The sequence below is a fragment of the Pipistrellus kuhlii genome, unplaced genomic scaffold (assembly GCF_014108245.1).
Source record: "Pipistrellus kuhlii isolate mPipKuh1 unplaced genomic scaffold, mPipKuh1.p scaffold_m20_p_14, whole genome shotgun sequence".
Taxonomy (NCBI): domain Eukaryota; kingdom Metazoa; phylum Chordata; class Mammalia; order Chiroptera; family Vespertilionidae; genus Pipistrellus; species Pipistrellus kuhlii.
This window is the reverse complement of record NW_023425449.1, coordinates 47,415,112-47,439,382: the sequence shown is the minus strand read 5'-3', so window position 1 is coordinate 47,439,382 and position 24,271 is coordinate 47,415,112. Positions and strand designations below refer to the sequence as shown.

Genomic DNA, 24,271 nt, shown 5'->3' with positions numbered 1-24,271 from the left:
GGAGGGCGGGGTCTGTGTGAATCAGGGCACACTGGCCCCCTCTTGTTTTTTGTCCCGTTTTAAAAACTCATTGAGATGACCAACAGGAGCTTTTTAGAAGTGTTCTCTAGATGTAGATGTAACAGGCTTGTATTGTTTAAAATGAAATTCCCTACTTTGAGCTTATGTTTTTGTGAAATACTTTCTGCTTTCAGGTTGCAGAATCTTGGGTGCCTAGGACAGGGCAGGCTGTGGTTCGTCTCTCTGCCACATTCATTGAGTTTTAAATTGCATTTTGTTGATGCCATAGCATTGCCTAAATGTAGGCTCTAACCTGGCTAAGCTTCTCCAGCACCTGAGCTGTGCCAACCTGTTGCTTTCCTGAGAGGGATCCTGTGGATTAGCATTGTCTTCTGGACTCAGCCTAAGGCCCGGACCGGTCTCCCACCATTTTTGTGTTCTTGCCACACCCTTGTGCAGAGAGACACGCGACAGCATTTCTCTGGCTTCTCCAGGCGCTAACACTATGCATAGTGTGCAGAATGGATCAGATCTGCTGTTTTTAAAATGTTGCTTCTCACTTACTATCGATAGTAAGAATGACAACACAGGCAATTGAGATATGTCCTGTAAGTGAGGATTTGATCGTCTGTAACTGTGAGGATCTACATTAGGGCTCTCTAGTCTCTGCAGTTGCATATTAATATTTTCTCTGGCATTTTTAAAGGGTTGAGTTGGATGTAATCAGCTTATACATATATAGCCATATGTTCTGGGTATAGGTGATGACCTAAATTTATTTGGATGAATAACCAATTTGCATAAAGTCTGTTAAAACTCAGGCTTTGTTTTTTCTTTTCCACACTAGGTCACAACTGTTAAGTGGCAGAATTAGAAATGAAATCCAAGTAGTCAGACTCCAGAGTTGGTTCTTAAAGCTCTGGGACGGGTGCCATCAGCCCCCAGGTGGTGGGCGGGCATTCTAGTCTCTCAGACCTTCTCTGGCCCTCAGCTACCCCGGTCTCTGGTCAGAAGTCTGTACAAACCCTCGGGTTTTGTTCACACCACCAGTGCTCTGGTTCAGATGAATTCCCTACAGTGTAACCTACTGCTGCCAGGTTCTTCTGAACACGCTTGTGGGCGTCGAAACCATCGCTGCCTGTCAGCTACCTCTGGAGGAGCTGGAGCCCTCTGTGCGGGGCGCCTTCGTGCCACAGAAACTCCTGTACATTTGTCACCTGATTGCCCTCTGTTGCTCTAGTCAGCCTTCTCATTCCTGAGGTTGGATTACCCACTTTCCCTGGGCGCCCCAACGTGCTGCTTTACGTTCACCAGTTTCAGTATCGGCTGCACTGAACGCTCTCTCTGTTTGCAGGTTCATCTCTGCACTGGACTATGAGGCCCGTGGCAGGAGGAGTTGGGTCACACTCGTCTCCAGATCCCCCGCATCCAGTGCAGTTCCCGGTGCAGAGTGAGTGACCGTGTCTAACCGCAAGACTCCACACGTCTAGCTGTACCTGTGCGGGCCTAGCAGTGACCTTGTCCTGGAAAATAGGGCTGTAGACTTGCACTGCTTCTGCGCTTGAGTCCCCTGGGTGAGATGGCAGCGCCCCCTCACACAGCGCTGTCGCCTGCTCAGATCCCAGAATGTCTCCAGTGGCCCGCTGTCTACGGGCCACACCCCTGGGCGTTGTGAGTGAGTGTGGGAACCGGGTTGAAATAACCATTTTAGTTGCGGTGTCTATCCCCTTTCCAGGAAGGTGGTGCGTTTCTGAACCATGTCTGTCGTGTCCGGCAGTTAAAACCACAGCTCCTGGTCACCGCGGCTGCCCTCGCGAGTGAAGGGAGCAGCAGCCTGGGCGGGAGCTGGGGACCAGCAGGAGAGGGAATGGTCCTTCACCTCGCTGGCCCCGACTTCCAGTCTGCAGTGCTTTATCTTTATTTTTTGTTAATCCTCACCTGAGAATGTTTTTTCATTGGTTTTCAGAGGGAGTGGAAGGGAGGGGGGAAGACACAGAGAGAAGCAGTGATGTGTGAGAAATGATTGGTTGCCGGGGATCAAGCCTCCAACCAAGGTACATGCTCTTGACTGCAAATCAGACCTGGGACCCTTCAGTCCATAGGCCGGTGCTCTATCTACTGAGCCAAACCAGCTAGGACAGTGGTCGGCAAACCGCAGCTCGGGAGCCACATGTGGCTCTTTGGCCCCTTGAGTGTTCTAACACCACTTCTTCAAAATAGACTCTCCCAGGCCGAAAACCGACTTCTGCTCATGGACCACGACGTTTCCATCCCGCTGTCCCTGCGCGCCCGCACGTGGTATTCTGTGGAAGAGCCGCATGTGGCTCGTGAGCCGCGGTTTGCCGACCACTGGGCTAGGACCTGCACAGTGTTTTAGACCCTGGGCGTGTTTGCCTCTCTCTGCAATTACCCTCTGTCTGATCCACTAGTCACACCCTCGGTTCTCTTCCGATCTCCTCCCACTGCACGCGTGTCTTTGGCTGGCTGCAGTGCTGCAGGAAGGCGTGTCACTCTCCACAAGAGCTGTCCCTGCTGACCTCCATCCCCCCGAGGTGCTGACCGCCCTCGCCGGCGCCATCCACGCCTTGTGTCATTCTTCAGGTTTTTAAGTTGGTAATCGGAGCATTCCGGTTTATACGTGATATTGGGAAGTGAGCACTAAAGCAAACGTTTGGGAACTAGCCACTCCGCTCAGAGAGCGAGGTCAGTCCCCGCACAGGTAGAGGTGACCGCCAGCCTGTCTCCCAGCCCCCGAAGTAACTGCTGCTCTGGACTGTTCTCTGAAATCTCATCTTTAGGCAATAGTGTCACCACAAATGTGTTTCTTTGTTTCGAGTTTTATAATTTTTGTTTATGGGCTTTTTAAAACTTACACAAATGGTATTTTATTATGGGGGGGGGGCAGTGAAATTTACAAATGTTTATGCGAATTTAAAAAAACACATTCAAACACCATAAAAGAATACATAGAAGAATCTCTTCCCCTCCTGCTGGTCTTCCCGGTCAGCTTGGCGGGCTGCACACCGATAGCCCTGACCTTGAAGGCTGCATTTCTCAGGTGTCGCTGGCTCAGGTGCAGGTTTGGAGTCCTGATCCTCTGCCTTGTTTCCTTTCAGACACTCCTTACCCCTCTGGGACCTGCTGGAGTCCCACTTTGGGGACACGCCCCACCTGCTTGATTTTCATCTTCCCAGGTTCGGTCCTTCCTGAGATGGCTGAGCCAGAGCCCTTCCCCCACTCCGGATCTCTGCTCTGGCCCAGGCGGCCTGGCCCCCCCCCCCTACCCCCCCCCCCCCCCCCCCGGAGGGCCAGCCTCACCGGGAGCAGCCATCAGGTCTTGGAGGCTCAGGGTGGAGAGGCCAGTCTTCTGCTTTCCTGGGGATTCGCCTTCCAGGGACAGGCTGCGTTGCCGAGGCTGGCGTGCTGGTTTCCGTTCATCCAGCCGAGGCTGATTCCCCCTGGGCCTCTGCGCTGCTCTTACCAGTACACTTCCCGTCCTCCCAGCGGGTCTGCAGACTGCCCTCCACGGAGAGGGCCAGACCGAGGCACCAGAGGGGCAGTCCTCTTCCAGGATTGCTGAGGCTTTGCTTAAACTCGGGGTGTGGGGGCCTGTCTTCAGTCTGCGAGCATCTGAGAGTAGTTGTCTTGCTGGTCTCTCTGCCATCGGCTTTCTCTGTCGTCACCCCCCTGGTTCCACTGCCACGTGTGTCCTGGCATCGCCTCTGCCACAGCCTCTGCAACCTCACCTACTCATCAGCCTCGTACAGAATACCCTGTGGTGTGGCTCAGTGGTTGAGCAAGGACCCTGGAACCAGGAGGTCGCCAGTTCAATTCCTGGTCAGGGCACATGCCCGGGTTGTGGGCTCCATCCCCAGGGCGTGCAGGAGGCAGCTGATCCGCCTGCGTGTGGTCGGAATCCTGGTTTTTTTCTCGCTGTTTTTACTCCATCGGCCATGTCCGTGTAGCTCTGTGACCTGGAGACTCGGGTGAGGCTCAGGGCGCCGAGTGAGGTCCAGGTTCTCACAGTCGGCACCTTCGGAGCCTTCCGGATCTCCGGAGCAGCAGCCGCCAACCCGAGGCCCGGGAGGTCCGAAAGGTTGGCGACGCTGCTCGGAGTACTCCTCGCTGGTGAATGCGCCAGGCTGATAGCTTGTCCTGCAAACAGCGCCTCAGGGTCAGGCAGTGCCCCATTGCAGGTGGGGTTCCCAGAAGAGTCACGTTGTGGCAGTTTGGAAAGTTGGCTCTGGTCAGTACTGGTTCCCAGCAGCCTGCGGAGCGGTGGGCAGTGGCGTGAGCTGCCTCATGCTGCTCCCCCTCATTCTGTGCCTGGCTGGGCCATGACGCTTCCTTTCCTCTCGAGGGACATGGGCCCAGCCCGTGGGGAAGACGGCGTCTGGTGTCTGTTGGAGGGGGCGGGGTGGAGCGAGGAGTGGCTGTTCCTAAGCCTGCAGATGTGGAGTCTTGTCTGCTTCCTCACTTGGACCTGTATCGTTTCCTTTGTTCTCTGTCATAATGCTGTGTGCTGTTTTAACTACCATATTTTTCGGACCATAAGATGCTCCGGACCATAAGACGCACCAGTTTTTAGAGAAGGGAAATGAAGAAAAAAAGATTCTGAAACAAATAGTGTCCTAAAATATTTTATGTGCATTAAAACCCAACATCACAGTCATAAACACATGTAATCAACCCTGTAAAGTAAACAGCAGCATTTAGAACCATTTTAGAGCCGGGCAAGCACACAGAGACCACACAGAGCCGGGCAAGTAAAAATACTTTTTTTTTTAAAGTATATGTGTAGGCTATATTTGGACCATAAGACGCAGGGACTTTTTCCCCCCACTTCTGGGGGGGGGGGAAAGTGCGTCTTATGGTCCGAAAAATACGGTAACTCGTTGTTGTTTTTTCTGTTTATATCTGCCTGGTTTGTCCCTTTCATATTTTTACTTTCGTTCTATCAGCATCTTTATTTTGTACGAGTCTCCTATCTCCCGAATTAGTCCATAAGCCTGGTTCTGGTGGCTCTATACTTGGACTCTTTGTGCTTTCTGATAGTCCTGTTTGTTTGTGCCTGCTTTTTTCTAGCCTATTTTTTATGGATCGGGTTTGTTTCTTGTTTTACTCTCTCCTTGCTACTTACTTAAAGGGTTCCCCCTCTTATTGCTGTCTTTGTGCTTGCGCTTGGCATCTGTGGGAACGCTGCCCAGTGTCCAGTTAGACAGACTGTCCATCCGCTGAGCAGTGCCCGGTCCACACCCAGCTCCGCCTTGCCCTGGTCTCTGGGTGCTCCTTTCCTTTGTTCCACATTTTGATGGTGTAAACACGTTGTTTACATTGTAATAAGATTACAGTTGCTTGATTCCCACAGTGTTTGTTTAGATTTTATGTGCTACCAGTTTCTTTACTGGTCTGTCCCTCCTGTATGTCAGATCCTCTCCTGGAGAAGTTGTACTCTTGGATGGCCGTCTGAGATGGTCTTGAGGAAAGAGAGGTCTTCACTTTTGGCCTCCCTGGCAGAGTCTGAGGAGTGTGGTGGTGCAGCTTCGCCTCGGTCCCGCCAGTGCATGTCCTGCTCCTCCTGCTGTCCTGCGAGACAGTGTCGCATCACTCCTCATTGCTGTTGCAGTCTCTGTTCTGCCGTCTTGCAGTTTCAGTGCTGTGTCCCAGGTGTGGGTTTCTTTGTTTCTCTAGCCTCTTTAAAAAAAAAAAAAAAAAAATGTTGTTACTGATTTTTTCAAAGAGGGAGGAGGAAGAGGGCAAGATATAGAAACATTGATCGGCTACCTCCTAAATGCCACCTGCCTGGGGATCAAGCCCACAACCTGAGCATCTGGGAATTGAACCAACAACCTATTGATTCGTGGATTAACTCTCAATCCATTGAGCCACACTAGTTGGGCTCCAGCCTCTTTTATATGTTGTGCTTCTTAGAATTGTGCATAAATGTCTGTCATTAGTTCTGGAAAATTATATCATTTCTGTAAATCTGAAACTATTCTAAAATCGAATAGCTCTGGCTGGTGGGCTCAATGGTTAGAGCGTCAGCCCTAAAACCAAAGTTCAATTCATGACCAAGCTTCACATACCTGATTGCAAGTTTGATTCTTGACCCCAGTTGGGGCACATGCAGAAAGCAACCAATCGATGTATCTCTCTCACATCCGTGTTTCTCTCCCCCACCCTTCCACTCTCTAAAAATCAATGGAAAAAAATATTCTCTGGTGAGGATTAACAAAAATAATAATATAAATAAATAACAAGTAAATTCTATCTGCATGCCCAGAGCTCTGTCTCCCATCCCAGTGCTCCTGTCGGCATGCACATGCAGGCCACTGCTCTTTTTCACATAATGCAATGCCATATTCATACTCTCTTTTTGCTTGACCATGTTTTAGTTGCTCTTTCATTGCTAAAACTGATTTTTAAAAGTTTATGTTTGGTAATCGTAATACTTAAAACCCTTACAGGGTTGGAAACTGTTATTGTTTGTTTGTTTCTGCTGACTCACTTATGGTGGCTTGTTTCCTTCAAGCTTTTGATTTTCTAAATTATTCTAATATATAAAAACCCAGGATCCATAACATCCAGAACAACCAAAGGCTCAACCCACTGGAAGTCAGTCCTGCAGTCAGTGCTGGGTTGCCATGGCGACCCAGCACTGACTGCCAAGGGGGATGCAGACAGACCTGGAGAGAGAGGCCGGGTCTGATCCTCAGCCTCTGTGGCAGCTATTTATCAGCCATTGCCTCTCTCTTTCTTTCTGGGCTTCGCCAGCAGCCATGTCTCTATTTCTCTCCAAGCCTCCACAGGGGCTGTTGATCAGCCCTGCCTCTCTGATCAGGCCTTGAGATAGGCCCAGAGATGCTGACTGGCATAGAAACTGACCAATCAGAACCAAATCTGGGTGAACTGTGAGGAGCCAATGGCTGCCTAGGAGGCGGAGCTTTCGACACTGACTTCTGGCATGGAAACCGACCAATTAGAACCAAATTGGACCGCAGGGCGGGATAGTTGGGGTTGAGGTCAGGCCTGCAGGGGAAGGCAGGTAGGGGTGATCAGCAGGCAGAGGCAGTTAGGGGTGATCAGGCAGGCAAGGGAGAGCAGTTAGGGGCGAGATCAGGCCATCAGGGGAGGGCAGTTGGGGCTCTATCAGGCCAGCAGGAGAGGGCATTTAGGGGCGATCAGGCAGGCAGGCAGAGGCAGTTAAGGGTGATCAGACAGGCAGGCAGAGAGGTTAGGGGCAATCAGGCAAAGGTAGTTTAGGGCAGATCAGGCAGGCAGGCAGGTGAGTGGTTAGGAGCCAGCAGTCACAGATTGTGAGACGGATGTCCGATTGCTGGTTTAGGCCCACAGGGATTGGGCCAAAATCAGCAGTTGGACATCCCCCAAGCAGTCCCCAATTGGAGAGGGTGCAGGCTGGGCTGAGGGAACCCTCCCCCCCATGCACTAATTTTGTGCACAAATTTTGTGCATTGGACCACTAGTCTATATATTTAAAAGCCTAAGTGACCGAACGATTGTTTGGTCACTATGATGTGCACTGATGACCAGAGGGCAGATGCTCAACACAGGAGCTGCCCCCGGTAGTCTGTGCTCCCACAGGGGGGCGCCACCCAGCTTGACGGGCACCAGATGTCAGGATCACAGCTGGTGAGTGCAGCTGCGGAGGTGCAAGGCTCTCCCGCCTCCACAGGAGCAGCACAGCAACTGGCCCAGGCTCAGGTCCTCCCCAGCTGCCTACCGCTTCGCTCTCTACTACATCCCTCTGGAGATGTCGGACTGCCATTTCAGTCCAATCCCCACAGGCCTGCAGGGCTTGAGCCGAAACTGGCAGTCTGACATCCCCTGGGGGGTCTGGATTGGAAGAGGGTGCAGGCGAGGCTGAGGGACCCCACAGGTGCATGAATCCATGCACCAGACCTCCAGTCGGCTCATAATTGGTTTCTTCATTGTGGGCAATACCAGTGGCTTACTGGGGTGCCTTCCTACAAGCATGTGCCTGAGCCTCTGCTGCATGTGGAGTTCCAGCTGGCCTGGCCGGCTTCCTGGGCTCAGGCCTCACCCCGCAGCATGCCTAGGGCTCTGTCTCCCATCCCAGTGCTCCTGTCGGCGTGCACATGCAGGCCATCGCTCTGATTTAAACTTCTGTTTTTTCTCACTGCTCACCATTTCCTCTGGAGTTTTGTTTTGTTTTATTGTATACTGTTATATGGGTGAGAACAGGCTTGATAATTTCTTGAGAACATAGTAATCTTTGAAAAGTGCATTGGTTTTAATTTATCAATTTTTAATTGATTGCATTAAAGCAGAAAGACCTTTCAAAATACCTATCCACCAGACTGCTGGAAGTGGAGACCCTTCGCTGTCCATTCTCTCCTCAGGTTCATGGCTTCCCCTGGTGTTCCCCCGGGAATGTGCAGGTGCTGCACCTGCAGGAGGTGTCACCTGAGCCCACTGGCTCAGCTGCAGGAGTGGACTGAGAGGTTCCAGAACTGAGACGCTGTTAATTAAATCAGTTTCTCAAATAGTGAGCAGCTGTTTCTCTTGTCCTTTTACACACACAAGCATGACATGCACGCACGCAGATACATAACACATGCAGATACATAACACATGCAACTTGGAATGAGTGAAGAGAGAATAATGATTTTGGAGTGTTGTTTCCTGAATTTGGAGAAGGCTCTAAATGTAGTGTGGAAAAAGCTACAAATGGGGAAAACAAGATAGACATTAATAGTCATTAATATTTCTCCATCGTGCCCAGGACCTTCACTTTATTTTCAGTAGTTAAGAGTATATGAAAGGTTAGCCTTTAAATATCTGTCCTGCACTATGCATATAAGCTGATAAGCTCTTTGGTTTATCTCTTCTCATCCCCCCAACCCCACCTCAAGGTGGGTCAGACTGTTCCAGGCCCCCGTGTTTCAGGTCTTATTTTGCTGGTCACTTCATTGTGTTCATTAGATTCCACAGATAAGTGAGATCCTGTGATATTTGTCTTTCTCAGATTGTCTTATTTCACTTGGCATAATGTTTTCCAGGCCCATCCATGTTAGTGAAGACACGGGTGTGGGGGGCATCAGGGAGCTGGGAGGAGGGGATTAGAGCGGTGGGAGCAAATGGGAGACATCTGTAATACTATCAACAATAAAAAATATATTAATGACCAAAAAAATTGTGTTAAAAAAATAACTGTCACGCAGAAGAAAGATGAAGTAGCTCTGCTTTGTATTTATTTAAAAGATAAAAATGGGGGTGGAGAAGTGAAGTAGGACTTGCAAAACAGAATCTACAAAAAGAAACAATGCAAGACCTGGCCAGCGTGGCTCAGGCTGGCGTCGTCCTGTGCACCCAAGACCATCAGTTCGATTCTGCTCAGAACACATGCTCAGGTTCGGGTTCCATCCCAGGTCGGTGCATGCGGGAGGCAAATGACGTTTCTCTCTCCCTCTCCCTTCCGCTCTCAAATCAATAAAAACATTTTTTTTAAAAAGAAAGAAAGATGCAAGATTGACTGGGGACATGACTATTAGTGCAGCACATAGACCTGAACTCGACCCCATGTGTAAGAATGATAACAAATAGCATTGCTGGGATGGTTGATGCAATAGAGTGTATATTAGGTAATACTAGTTACATTCCTGAACTTATCTATTATTATTTGAGAGAATATTTTTATTAGGAAATGCACATAGTTTTAAAGGGTATGGAGCAAACTACTGAGGTGATTCAGGAATACATACATGAATAAATAGAATATGTCATAAATGGACAAATGAACATGTGACCCTGGATCCTCTCTCACAGTGACTCAGACATAGTTCATTGGCCATACTCGCCTGTAATGCTTACAGTACTAAGTCTCAATTCTAAACAGTGCCAGCTGACTGTATCAGCATGGGATGGGTTGATAGTATTGTATTAGGTGTGTTTTCTTAATTGATTTGACTAGTTTTAATCATATTGAAAATTACAATTTCTTGTTTAACACATGAATAAATCAAATTTTTTATAGGTTTAAGCTGAATTTTGGGACATGGCCACTGCTTCCCCAAGGTCTGACACTACTAATAACCACAATGGAAGGTTACAGTTACAGGTAACTGGTAAGTTACTTTCATAATAGTGTAAAATAATGGTCCCAGGTAAATCTTTCTTTTTATCTGAATTCAGCAAATGTATTCCATAAGAATCTTTTCTTTAGATTCATGCTATAGTATATTTGTTGCAACAGGCCTCCGTGGTAGACACCCTCTAACGATGTTTTATTTGTTCAGCAAGTATCTATGGAACCTGTGCTGGATGTGGAGAAGATATGTCCTCTTTGGTAGGAGAATTTGGGTACTGGAACTAGCATCATTGAGTTGGCTGTTAAATGATTATTTGGATAGAGAAGGAAGCTGAAGGCCTTCTTCATCCATTCAGTCATTGGGCAAATTTTTGTTAAGTAGAGTTACATGTGTGGAAATGCAAGCCCTAGTTCTCCAGGAATCTGTGGGGGACAGTTACCATGCAGAGTGATGGTTATCTGAATGCAGTGAGGACCTGGAAGAAGGTGTCTGAGGTCTGCGTGGGATTGCAGGGGCCTATGGACATTCCGAATGTGAGGAGAATGTCTCACAGAGGGTGACACTTGAATTTCCGCAGGAGTAATCAGAGTTCATCTCCAGTTAGGTTGGCAGGAGAGAGCATTAGAGGGAACAGCATTTGCAAGAGCATGGAAGAGCTTTGGTTAGGGGGCTTCACATAATTCATTTCTGCTAGTTGGAATGCATGATCCAAGGAAGAATGGTCCTTAAGCCAGCAGTTTTACTTCTAGAAGTTTATTTTGTAGACATTGATATTGCTTACATAATTATAAACACTAGTTTATAATTTAGAAAGTATTATATAATTTTCATAATTATAATGTATAATTTACATAATTAAGTATGTTTATATTTAATTATATAAATAATATAAATTTCTGCAAGGTTATTTCTTATGAGTAATATATTTATAGTTTGTAATATATATGTTATATATAAATATGTGTATGTATAGAGTTTTTAGCATATGTTACGTAAATATGTATATAAATTATTTATAAATACACTATTCTACTCAGTGGAATTCTAGGTAGACAATAAAATGAAAGAAATGAGTATGTGTACCAGTAGGAGCTATTTTCTCGGAGAATATTGTTAATTGAAAGAGCAGGGCATGGAATAGCGTGTGACGAGCTACCACATGGATGTAAAACAGGTGGGGGGTGGGTGTGCAGCTCTGTCCTCAGCCATTAGAAGATTTGCCTCAGGAGGGTCTGAGTGGGTCTGAGTCAGGCAGGGTAAGAGGAGATATCCTGTGGTTCCCATGGCTCTCATTACTGTGAGGTTAGTCGTTTCTAGTTTAAAATGAACAGGTTCTTGCCTTAGAGAGCCAAGCACAAATCCTGAGTTTGTGCTGATATCATGGTAGCAGAAAACAACCAATCAGAACAGAAAAAAATAAGAATCCAAGAAAATGAGGATAGTTCAAGGAGCCTCTGGGACAACATTAGGCATAACTACATCTACAACAGAAGGAGAAAAGAGAGAGCAATGACTTAAGAACTTATTTGAAGAAATAATGACTGGAAAACTCTATGACCTGGTAAAAGAAAAAGAAAGTGCAGAGACTCCTAAACAGGATGAATCCAAAGAGACCTAGATACGTCATGATAAAATGCCAAAGGTTAAAGACAAAGAAAGAATCTTAAAAGCAGCAAGAAAAAAAGCAGTTCGTTACCTAAGAAAGGAGCTCCCATAAGACTCAGCTGATTACTCACCAGAACCTTGCAGGCCAGAAGAGAGTAGCAAGGTATATTCAACTGATGAATACCTAGCCAGGACCTATAACCAAGACTACCTAGCAAGGCTGTCATTTACAATTGGACAGGTACATAGCTTCCCAGACAAGAAAAGCTAGAGGAGTTCACCACCACCAAACAAGTATTACAAGAATTGTTAAAGTCTTGAAGAAGAAGGATAAAAAATGTGAATAATAAAATGGTAGTGCTACAAACCTATCAACAATTACTTTAGATGTAAATAGAATGAGTGCGCCAGTCAAAAAGACATACAGCAGCTGACGGGATAAGAAAACAAGACCCTTTTCTATGCTGCCTACAAGAGACCCACTTCAGATCCAAAGATATACATAGGCTGAAAGGAAAGAGATGGAAAAAGATATTTCATATAAATGGAACAAGAAAAAAAAAAAAAAAACTTGTAGCAATACTTCCGTCAGACAAAATAGACTGGAAAACAAAGACTACAAGACAAGGAAGGACCCAGTAATTCCATTTCTTGGTATTTACCCGGGGAAACCCAAAACACTAATTCAAAATACCTACGCACCCCTGTGTTCATTGCAGCATTTACAACAGCCAGGTGAGTGCCCATCAGTAGGTGAATGGATAAGGAAGAGGTGCTACATATATACAACGGACTATGACTCGGCCATAAAGAAAGAATGAAATTTTGCATCTGTAGTAGCATGGATGGATCTAGAGGATATTATGCTGAGTGAAATGGGTCAGACACAGAAAGGTAAAAGCTATGTAATTTCACTTATTTATGGAATCTAAAAAGCAAAATAAAAGAACAAACTCAGACACAGGTAATATTTTGATGGTTGCCAGAATTCAGGCTCATTGGGGACTGAATGAAAAGGGGGAAGGAATTAAGATGTGCAAATTGCCAGTTATAAAAAGTCATGGGGATGTAAAATATAGGAAATATGTCAATAATATTGTAATAAGTATGTATGGTGTCAGATCGGGTGATCACTTCGTAAATTATATAAATGTATAATCACTATGTTGTACACCTGAAACTAATATATTTTGTGTCATCTGTAACTGAAAATAAATTATTTTTAAAAAAGAAAGTAAGTTACTATAGTTGACCCTTGAACAATTTGAGGGTTAGGAGCGCCAATCTCCTGAGTAGCTAAAAATCCAAGTATAACCGGGTGTGTTTTATTTATATATATATATATATATATATATATATATATATATATAGAGAGAGAGAGAGAGAGAGAGAGAGAGAGAGAGAGAGAGACATCAATTTGTTGTTTTATTTGTGTGTAATTGGTTCATTCTTTTTTAAAATATATTTTTATTGCTCTCAGAGAGGAAGGGAGAGAAAGATAGAAACATCAGTGATGAAAGAGAATCATTGATTGGATGCCTCCTGCACACCACCTACTGGGGATCGAGCCCACAACCCAGGCATGTTGTCCTTGATCAGAATCGAACCCGGGACCCTTCAGTCCACAGACCGATGCTCTATTCACTGAGCCAAACTGGCTAGGGCCTTTGGTTGATTCTTGTATTATGTTCCTTGACTGGGGCTCAAACCCACAACCTTGCTGTATTGGGACAATGCTTTAAGTCAGAGTTGAGGAACCTTTTTTCTGCCAAGGTCTATTTGGATACGTATTTATAACATAATTCTCGGGCCATACAAAGGTATCAATTTAAAAATGAGCCTGCTATATTTGGTCAAACACTTAATTTACTCTCCCCTAATGCCTTGGCAGGGCCAGATCAAATAACTTTTTAAAAATATGTTTTTTTTTTATTTTATAGAAAGGGGAAGAGCAACATAGAAACATGGATGAGGGAGAGACATTGATTAGCTGCCTCCTTCACGCCCCCCGACTGGGGATTGAACCCGAAACCCAGGCACGTATCCTGACTGGGAATCGAACTAGTGACCTCTTGGTTCAGTTGGTGCTCAATGGGTTGATGCTCAATTCTGAGCCATACCAGCCAGGTCTATGTATAACTGTTGACTCCCTAAAATCTTAACTATTAATAGCCAACTGTAGACTTGAAGATTAACACATATTTTGTATGTTATTTGTATATATACTGTATTCTCACAATAAAGTAAGCTAGAAAAAAGACAAGAAAAGCATAAGGAAGAGAAAATACATATACAGTACTGTATATACTTATTGAAAACATACTGTAGGTGGTTGCACAACCACCATTGAATTAAATAGTTGAAGTGAGTATTTAACTATATGGGGCATGTGAAATATATTTCAATAATGTCAAAATTCAAATGGTTCTCATGTATTACCATATTCTTGTAGGTGGGTTTTTTTTTTGGTTTTTTTTCATCCTGTCAATGAAAAGAGTTTGAGTTGCACAAGCAGCACCATTTCATTTTTATTGATTTGTTAGTATAAATACTGCTTTCTGGCTAAATATATTCACAGTGATTATCATGTTTCTGTTAGTTTCTAGTGCCAAACTAAAAAGAAAAAAGAACTGGTTTGGAACAGCAATCTATACAGAAGTAGTTGTAGATGGAGAAATTAAGAAAACAGCAAAATCTAGCAGTTCTTCTAATCCGAAGTGGGATGAGCAGCTGACCGTGTAAGTACTGCACAGAAGGGATGAGGTCTTCAGAAAGAAGTGTGCTGCTTGGAATCTTAAAAATTATTATTTTGTAGGAAAGCTTCATAGTAATGACTGTGGTGTTCCAGTATGAATAGATAATTTAAAGTGAGAAATTGTGGGTTAGTTTCTTTTTCTTTACAGAAGAGGCATAACAATCCTTGCTTTAGCTTCATAAAGTAAAGTATTTCCATGCAGCCATGTTTTCTCTTCCTGTCTTGTAAAAAAAAAAAAAAGCAGAAATCAATTATTCTTAAATTTGGCATTTTTAAAATGTAATGTTATAAATTTGTGTATTAGAACCAGTGCCATCAGTTATCTTAAATGTTGAGAAATTTATTCAAATAGAAATATTCTGAAGCCTCAGACTCTTTTTTTAAAATATATTTTTATTGATTTCAGAGAGGAAGGGCGTGGGAAAGACAGAAACATCAATGATGAGAGAGAATTATTGATTGGTTGCCTTCGGCATGTCCCCTACCTAGGGATCGAGCCTGCAACCTGGGCATGTGCCCTTGACTAGAATTGAACCTGGAACCCTTCAGTCCACAGACCGATACTGTATCCACTGAGTCAAACCAGCTGGGGCAGGCCTCACTCAGACCCTTGATGTGTAGGTGGTGTTTTGGTTCCCTAAGTCCAAAAATTCTTATTTAGCTATTAAAGTGCTGATGTTCTTGAAAGTAAGTGCTGGTTTTGTAATTCAAGTAGTTTACTGTCTCATGCCATATTGTTTCGTCAAGCTGAGTCCTGGCTTTACGAAGTAACTGAGGTAAGGGATGTCATAGCCACGGGCTCGAATGACGGCATGTCCTTGCTTTGCTGGTCCCGCAGGAGTGTGAGCGCACAGAGCACACTGGAGTTCCGGGTGTGGAGCCATCACACCCTGCGGACGGATGCCCTGCTGGGAAGAGCAGCTGTGGACCTGAGGCAGGCTCTGCTGACACACAACCGGAAGTGTAAGCTTTGTTCGCACCTTTCTTCCATGAGTCTGTGCTAGATCTCTGAATGTATCTTGAAGCCCAAAAGCTAAAAGGTAGCTTGTGTTTCTGAGGGACGTCCGTCATGCCTGGGAGTGGTGTCTGTGACCCAGGAAACACTGCCCACAGGTCACCGATGTGTGGGTGCTGGCCTGCTCGGGCACCAGGGCCTGCGGGCTGTGACGGCAGCACAGCACCCGAGTCCACGGTGCTGAGTTTTGATTGGAAGTCACAGGACATTAATAGGGCTCTAGATGGCCGGACACATTTCACACACACACTTATAACCGACTGAGTCCTGGGCTGCCTCGTCAGCCCCTTGGTTTACACGTGACAATTGAGTGAGTGAGCTCCAGTTCAATTTGGGGGGTATTGTGGGATTCATTTTTTTTTTAAACATTTTTATTTATTCTAAAGAGGGAAGGGGAGAGAGAGAAACATTGAGAGAGAATCATTGCATGGCTGCCTCCTACATGCCCCATACTGGGTATCGAGCCCATGACTGGGCATGTGCCTTCACAGGAAATTGACTTCGTTCATAGGTCGATGCTCAACTACTGAGCTGTGCTGGCCAGACAGATTTATTTTTAAAAATCAAACTAACAAAAACTGCTTATGAACCAAATAATCCAACAAAAACATTCCTCTGTCACCACAGTCAAATGAGAATTCCCTCACTAGCTTAGGGGAACAGGTTATGAATACCAGGGAATTATGTTTTGGAGGTGTGTTATGTCCAGAAAGTGTCTGATGATCGGCACCTGCATGAGTAGAGGGTGCAGGGCTGTGGGGCACCATCTGCTCGCACCTGCCAGAGAACAGGTGGTCAGGGTACGGCCGGAGAGGAGCGAGCTGAGAGGAAGGAGCAGAGAACGGCCGCCCAGGAGGAGCCTGGGACCTGTGGCCGCGGGCTTTAGCAGGGCCCTGGAAGCTGGCGTGAGCGAGTGGCAGGCGGGAGATGGTCCTGGGGCAGCCGGCATGGAGAGGTGGCGAGTGGGACCAGAAGAAGCACCGCGGGGCCCAGGTGTCCTAGAGTAATTTTAGGGACAGAGGGACACAGTGTGTCCTCGTGGGGAATATTGGAGGTGACATCTATAAAACTGTAAATCACAAACATAATCGGGTGAGTAAGCAGCTTGAAGGCCTCTATTCATCTGGGTCTTCACTGCTTTCCACTGTTCTCAGCCAAAGGTCAGAGTTCAGTAACGTCTCACATGCAGCCTTGCTGTAGTGAAGCATGGAGCAGCACTGGACACGTGAGCACACAGGCTCACTCACATGCCCTTGTCCCCAGCAGCTCCCCTGAGCTGCCGGGAGCCTGTTTCTTACACATCTGAGTTCCTCCTTGTGCTCGCAGTGGTTCGAGGCACTATTGAATCTCTGATTGTGGATGAGTGTGGTGTTCCACTTACTCAGCAGCACCGCACCCTCTAGACACTGAAGCGGCCATGGGGCGGACTCAGTATTTTTGTCAAAATGCTATTGGAATGTAACTTGTCTAAGCTACCCTTATCTTTCAACATACATGTATTTAAACATGCCCTAAAGCCTTTTTGGAATAGGGCATAATAAACAATTCTCAAATAAAAACATCAAGTGAGATAACCCTCTCTAACTGAAGAGACTCCGACTGTCCTCCTGGAGTAGGATGTCATGTTTTCTATAGATCATGGTCTACCTCTCTCTCATCCTGTTTTTTGTGTGTCTTGTATGGAGCTAAGATGACTCTGCTTATCTCATTCTTTCATTAGCAGTGATGCTCTCTGTTAGCTCTTTGCCTTTCATTGGACAGATGTTTATATTAGAATCACCTAAATAAGGGTGAACTACAAAGACTCTCCGAGACTCAGGCAGGGGGAGCGGCAGAGGGACCGCGTGATAACAGGTTGCACTTCCCGTTGCCCCGTCCTGAGCAGAGCCCACACTCTGGTCTCTTCTGGGGGGGGGGGGGGGGGGGGGATGGCCACGCTGGTCTGCTGGGGGAGTCTGTCCTTCTCTCCTGGCTTCAGAGTGCAGAGTCCGCCTCGCTTGCTTGCTCGCTCACTCGCTCACTGGGCTCTCCGGAAGCAGCTGTTGAGGCCGTGGTCCTGGCTGTGCTGCGCAGGGGCGGCACCAGGCACAGCCACAGTGAGCACTGCGAGGGGTGCAGCTCAGCAGCCGGCTCTGCGTTTCACTTCCTTTAGTTCATGTAGAGGTCTGCGGCCCAGGCCACTCCTGCCTGCCCTGGGGCCTGTTTTTATTATGTGTGTTTCAAAACCAGAGTTCATTCCTGTTTTGTTTGTTTTATTTTATGTTTCTTTTGTAGAGTTTTAATTTTTTCAGTCGGTATCAGATTGGCTTTCTTGTAAGGGTTGATTCTGGAAGCTTCTCAATTCATTTTCTTAAGTGATCTTCTGAAATCTGTATTTTGCTTTAGGAAAATTCCAAATGTAGATGCTTCTAAGTCCCTCTCCACTGGGACCCCTACCATCGGCTGCGCCCAGTCCTATGCGCTCAGCTGAGGTCCTTGTTCCTGGGCATCTTTTTGCTTTTGCCGCGTGGCCTCCCTTCTGTCGGTGACTCCTGCTTTGCTGCCTCCAGGGTTGTTTTTAAGGTGTGATGTTTACCGATATGTTTCTAGCTTTCCTCATAGCATATGTTAATCAATGCATCTTATTGCCTTTACTTAAGATCTTAAAAATTTTCCATGCAACTTAAGGATTTATTCTTTTGACCTCTGCAAACTTTCAAATGAGACCTGAGTTGCTCTTTATTTCTCCATTTGCTAACAGCTTATCCTCCAGTTGTTTGTGATTTTTTAAAAATAAAACTGCCTGTGTTCTTTTGATATTCTTGATATGCTTGGTGCAAAGCTTTCCATCTTCCCAGAAGTGGCATATTCTACCTGTGGGTTCTGGTCATTTGAGGAAAGTTAGAAGCCCATAAATTAATTATATTCTTGCTTTCTTAGATCTAGGACTTTTCTTCGTTAAATAAGCACTTATTGAATCTAAAGAAGAAACATAGAACAAACGGAGAACACTTTTTCTGACACACACACACACACACACACACACACACCCGTGATGTGAACCCAGCAGTCTCCACATCAGAATGTGTTTGTCCTTGTCAAGGTCATTGGCCCACTTTAGATTTATGAGGCTAGTTCCTTCCTGTACTCAAGGCCCTGATATTTTGTTCTCAAACATTTATCTTTCCACACACCCTTTCTCCTGGTGTATTGGCGTGGGGGAGGGGAGAGGGTTGAGTAGGTATTTCCTGCTTTCGAGGATGCTCACCTCTTCAGCCGTCATGTCATGGTGTATGTGAGCACAGCCGCCACAGCTTCCGGGAGCCCACAGCCGAGCCGGCGGCAGGAGCTGTGTCCCGCAGGGCCCCTCACTTCACCTCAACCCCAGGGGCTCCAGGCCAGGCCTCCTACACGGAACGCTGTGTCCTGAGCCTCGTTTTTGCCCCCGTTAACCTTCAGTTGTGTGTGCAGACCACGTGAACACCAGGCTGAATGATGGAAGTCCTTTCATTGGCTCTGCAGATACACACGGTGTGTTAGCTTTCTTTTCTCTGTCATCAGCATTAGACACCTATGTCTGAGATGAGTTCTGCCTCTCCGCCTGCCTGCTCGCAGTGTGCACAGACCTGCTGCCTCAGAGGGAGCGAGGCAGGGAAAGAAGGAGGAAAGGGGCGAGTGGGACCAGGAGAGGGAACGTCAGACACATCGGTGAAAGCGTTCGGCACCTCTGTCCTCCATGGACGCTGGAACGCGGGGCCTGGTCTCCAGAGACAGCATGGCCCAGGGTGCTCTGGGCCTGGAGGAGGACCCCGAGGCAGGAGGGACCAGCCTATCTCTGGCAGCCAGCCCTTTGGGTAACGTGTAAAGGAAGGGGTGCTCTGGCCTCTCGGGTGGGCTGGAACGAGCTTCCCCAGGCAGCCGCCTGACGGGGCCTCGTTGTCGGTGCTGACCGCGGAGCTGGAGGCCCTGTGCAGGGATCCGCTCACACCGCTTACTCCGGGGCAGGCGGCTCAGTGGGGAGCTTATGTTGGGAGGGTGCGGCTCTGCTGGGAGCAGGTGGCGCAGAGCCTGGCCTGCGCTGGACCAGGAGGTGTGTCAGTGTCCCTGGGGGGAGAGAGGAGTGTGCACGAGTTCTTGCAGGCTAGAGGCAGGACTACATGGCGGACTTCAGTTTGGAGACTGACAGCCACAGCTCTCCGGAGAGGAGTGTTCTGATGGTGCCTTAGAACCAAGAACTTAAGTTGTCAAGGAAACCATTTAGAAATCTATTAAGTTCACTTAAACAGAGGCATTCTCTCCTACATTGAAGAGCAGGAAGCAGCAGAGAAGCAGGCCTTCATACTGGAGGACAGAGCGCCATCCAAGTTAATGTTACTGAAAAATTTGCTTTTAGCCCAGCCAGGGGCGGCTCCTTCACTAAGCATGGTGCAGGGGGCAGCTGGTCAATGATTCTCTCGTTATTAATGTTCCTCTCTCTCTGTCTCTCTCTTCCTTCCTCTCTGAAATCAATGAAAAAATGTTTAAAAGATTTGCTTTTATCCTTATTTACCAGCTGATACTAGTTATTTGTTTAGGTTACTAAGTCTTAAGTGCTCTTTTTAGAAATTGACTCAGTGTCAGCACAAACGAAGATGCTTTAAAGCTGAGGTTTAGGACAGACAGTATTTTATGTCTGGTGATGAGTGCATTTCTGTGTTAGACTCTCAGGATTGAAATGATTAGGTCGAAGGGAGTGGATGGTTGTCAGGCCCGGGCTGTGCCTTGTCCTTCCTGTCCAGCCGCCCTCACCTGTGCCAGGGCGGGAGGCCCGCATGAATGTTTGCACCTGACCGATAAAGGGAAGCGTTTTCTCCTCCAAGCGCTGCTCAACAGCAATGAAGTCAGATGCTGGTTGGTCATTTGTCTTTCATCACTCATGGTTGTCTTACTCTTGGCACATTTTTCTGTTTGTTTGTTGCTTTTCATTCACTAACTTAAAAGAGCTCTTGCTTTTTTCCTCCCAGTTAATTATTTGCCTTTTTTTTTATCCTGTTTTAATTTATAGAAGTTTAATGTGTTGATCATAAAAATTAATTCATCTTCCATTATTTGTATGCTCAGAGAATCCTTTCTAATCCTATATTTGATAGTTCTCTATTTTCTTCTTGCACATTTATTACTTTGCTTTTTCTCTAAGTTCTTTTACATTCTGAGCTTTATCTTGTACCTGATGGGCAGGGAGCTGGCTGGCTGGGAGTGGGTGCACACAGACTAGGGCTGTGCTAGGAGGGCCTGTTCTGGGCCTGCTGTCTGCTCGCTCCTTCTGTGTCTGCACCTGGTGCCCCCGCATTTACGTGTGTCAGCCAGCCTCCTGCTTCGGTGTCCCTCCCGCGCGTGGTCTGGGTGACAAGTGGAATGTGGCCCAGCAAGGCAGAGCCGCTGGGGTGGCCTGGACAGCAGTGCAGCTTCTGCCTGGGCCTCAGGCTCCTCACAGGCGCCTGGAAGCCAGAGCGGCTGTCCCGGCAGCACCCGCCCCCTCCCCAGCCCGGAGCGCAGGAACCAAGCGAGAAGTGCTGGGTTATTTTAAGTGACTGCGTTCTAGGATAATGTAATACTTAGCAATAAGTAATATAGTGTGCAAGCATTTTTAAAAATAGGTTCCGATGTGACCGAGCTAAATTTGAAGGGTGAAATGCCTTAATGATTTTTGAATACCTTTTGTCTTCTGTGGGACAGAGTGTGCATGTTTTCGACAATTCCATGATTCGGGGATAATCCCTGGTCTGTGCCTGGCTCTCAGACCCGGCCGGTCCGTCCTGTGACGCTGAGGAGGCCTTTCTGGGAGGTTGGAGAGTAGCTCCTGGTTCCTGAGGACCGCACTGCCCTCCACATTTCCTGTCACTTCACTCAGCACTGTCAGTCAGTCTGCGGTGCGCCACTGACCGCCAGCTCTCTGCTGTCCTGGAGCTGCCATGTAGCTGAGGGGAGGACCTGCACCCCCACCCCCCCAGGCAGAGCCCACGCCCGTGGCCCCTAGGGCTGGTGTTCAGTGCAGGGGGAGATGAATGGAGGGAAAGGGGGAGCCCCCCCCCGCAGGGCTGGTGTTCAGTGCAGGGGGAGATGAATGGAGGGAAAGGGGGAGCCCCCCCCCCCCCCGCAGGGCTGGTGTTCAGTGCAGGGGGAGATGAATGGAGGGAAAGCCCCCCCCCCCCCCGCAGGGCTGGTGTTCAGTGCAGGGAGGAGGATGAGTGGGAGCCCCTCACACAGCAGGTGCTCACTGTCCGTGGGTGGAGAGGTCTGAGCTGGCTGATTGTACTGTGATAGAATCCCCCCCCCCCCAATGGATACAGGTGTAGATGGGAATTAGCTTCTGATTGCCCCCAATTTTATGATTCAAAAATGGTAGAGCTCAGTGTTCCATGTTCAGAGTTGTGAGAGAGCAGATGATGTAAATACATAGGCATAGGCACTTAAACACACACACACACACACACACACCACCTCAACACAGCCGGGCAGACAGGTCCTGGACCAACGAGTGTTTGCAGCAGAGGTGATATTTGCAGAGGCCTAGTGACTCCAAGGCTCCCTTTCTTTAAAAAGCGGGGCAAAGACAGTGGGATGCGGTGCAGCTGTGAAAAAGAAGGATCTCTTACCCTCTGAGACAGCATGGAGGGACCTGGAGAGCATCATGCTAAGTGACATAAGCCAGTCAGAGAGGGACAAGTACCACATGATCTCACTCATATGTGGAATCTAATGAACAAAATGTATCAACCAACAAAATAGGACCCCAAGCATTGAACAGACAGATCTCAGAGGGGGGATGAGAAGAGATCAACTAAAGAGATTTATCTACTTGCTAGAGGCCTGGTGCATGAAAATCCGTGCGCTTGACAGTTGGGGGCGGGAGGGCGGGGGCGGTCCCAGCCCAGCCTGTACCCTCTCACAATCCGGGAGCCTTGGGGAGGGTCCCTAGGCCTGGCCTGAGATCAGGGCTATTGGGGCTTTCCTTCCCCGACTACTGCAGGCAGCTGGCCCCACCCCTGCTGCTGCCACTGCTTGCCATCTGTGCAGTGCTGCCCCCTTCCCCTGCCACCAGTGGCCTCCCTCTGCAGGCGACAGGCTGGGGTTCGATGGCTTGGCTGGCCTGGGCCTCCCTCTATGGGGCGATCGTTGGCTGGCCACACAACTGCCACAGCGTCCTGGCCAGTGGCCTGGGCCTTCCTCTTTCTTTGCTGGGGGGCGGGGCCAGCCCTGCAATTTGCTATCTGCCTACCTGATAGCCCCTAACTGCTAGTCTGCCTGCCTGATCGCCCCTAACCTCTCTTGTCTGCCTTCCTGATCACCTCTAACTGCTTGCTTGCGGGGTGGGGCCAGCCTGGTGAGGGGCCGTCTGCCTACCTGATTGCCCCTAACCACTTGCCTGCCTACCTGATTGCCCCTAACCGCTTGCTTGGGAGCAGGGCCAGCCCGTGAGGGGCCATGGTGGTCTGATCTCTGGTCGTTTTGATCATGACATCTCTGGTCTTTTATTATATAGGATATGCATAGACCATGGACACAGACAGTAGTGTGGTGAAGGCCTGGGGGGAGGGTAAAGGGAAGAAAATTGTGACATCTGTAATACTGTCAACAATAAAATATACACGTTAAAAAACAAGGGGCAAAGCAAAGCTTACAAACCGAGGGAGAACTGTGGACGATGCTGGTTTGAGCACGGGTGGAAATGTGACTCTGCAGGTCCTGACTCTCCCAGGCAGTGTGATCGAGAGAGTGTGCCTGGACACGGGCCAGGGACACGCATGACACCAAAGACAGAGGCAGCTCCAGAGGAGAAAGGCATTTCAAAGGTGTGTAAGTTAGAATTCGGAATTGGCTGCACCAGGAGCAGACGGGGCGGAATGCCTTCACGCTGGTAGGTGCGAGTCAGCCTGGGCTGGCAAATGCACGCAGAGCCCGCACCGAGTGCTGCCTGATGGACTCTGAGGCCGTGCCTCGAGCAGCGGTGCAAACCGCTAAGCGTGTTAGGAACAAGGAGCTCGTCTCCAAACTGCAGGTGCTTGGAGTGGAGAGCGGTGATGAGTGAGGTAGAATGGAGCCAGTGTAGGTTCTTCAGGTCTGCACGTTAGCCCGGGCAGAGCCATGATGCCGCATTGTAGGTTTTTTTGTGTGTGTTAGCTTTTGTATTTTCTCGAGTTTCTCTATAATGTTTGTTGTTGTTTGTGATGTGAGCGTTGGTACAGATGTTGGGGTGGATTTTCTGTAAGGTTTTCTTTTATCAGAGGGTTGCATACTCTGGGACAGAAGAAGGTGCAGTGAAATGAGCTTGAGTTTCAGGAAGAACGAGGTGTCCTCATGGCAGGAAGGACAGAGGTGGCCTTGTACAGAGGAAGTGTGTCGCCACTGAGGGACCCCCGCCGAGCGCCTTGTGTCAGGCGTGGGCCACATGTGCTGTATGCCTGGCATTTGCACCTGTGGCAGGCCTTCGGTGTGATGCTCTTATAGCTCTGTTTGCCTTGAGGAGAGGAGGAGAGGAGCAGCCTGATTGCTCACTTGCCGCCCCACTGGGCGTGCAGAGCCGAGTCAGTGCCACGCCGTCCGGCTCGCGCAGGGATGTGGCGCAGGCACCAGTGGGAGCCTGGGCCGGAAGCCTGTCCGGACCAGGCTGGCCCCGCCCACCTGTCTCTGAGGTTCATGCCGAGCACAGGGCTCTGGCGTGCTGGGGCAGCCCGTGGTGGGCGAGGCAGGCGGGAGGGGGCGGCCTGGGTTGCAGGCTGGGTGCAGAGGACCCTCCCCGCACAGCCAGGGGCCGCAGTCATCTGCACTGCAGTTCTGGTCTCTGAGACAGTTCTGTGGGCAGCAGGA

General features: G+C 48.1%; 1 protein-coding gene across 12 annotated transcripts in view; it reads left to right on the top strand.

The window, feature by feature from the left end:
• Window positions 1–24,271, top strand: part of WWP1 (WW domain containing E3 ubiquitin protein ligase 1) — a 78,078-nt gene that overhangs the window by 20,230 nt on the left and 33,577 nt on the right. For 7 of the 12 annotated variants that reach the window (XM_045581572.1, XM_045581578.1, XM_045581573.1 and 4 more), the window contains exons 2-5: window positions 1,355–1,450; window positions 10,016–10,106; window positions 14,275–14,413; window positions 15,269–15,393. In XM_045581572.1, the coding sequence (XP_045437528.1) occupies window positions 10,037–10,106; window positions 14,275–14,413; window positions 15,269–15,393 (334 nt within the window). In that variant the 5' untranslated portion in view covers window positions 1,355–1,450; window positions 10,016–10,036. Of the gene's footprint in view, window positions 1–1,354; window positions 1,455–1,500; window positions 1,521–10,015; window positions 10,107–12,169; window positions 12,207–14,274; window positions 14,414–15,268; window positions 15,394–24,271 lie in introns of those variants that run through there. The other 5 variants (XM_045581570.1, XM_045581571.1, XM_036437344.2 and 2 more) reach the window with 5 other exon arrangements.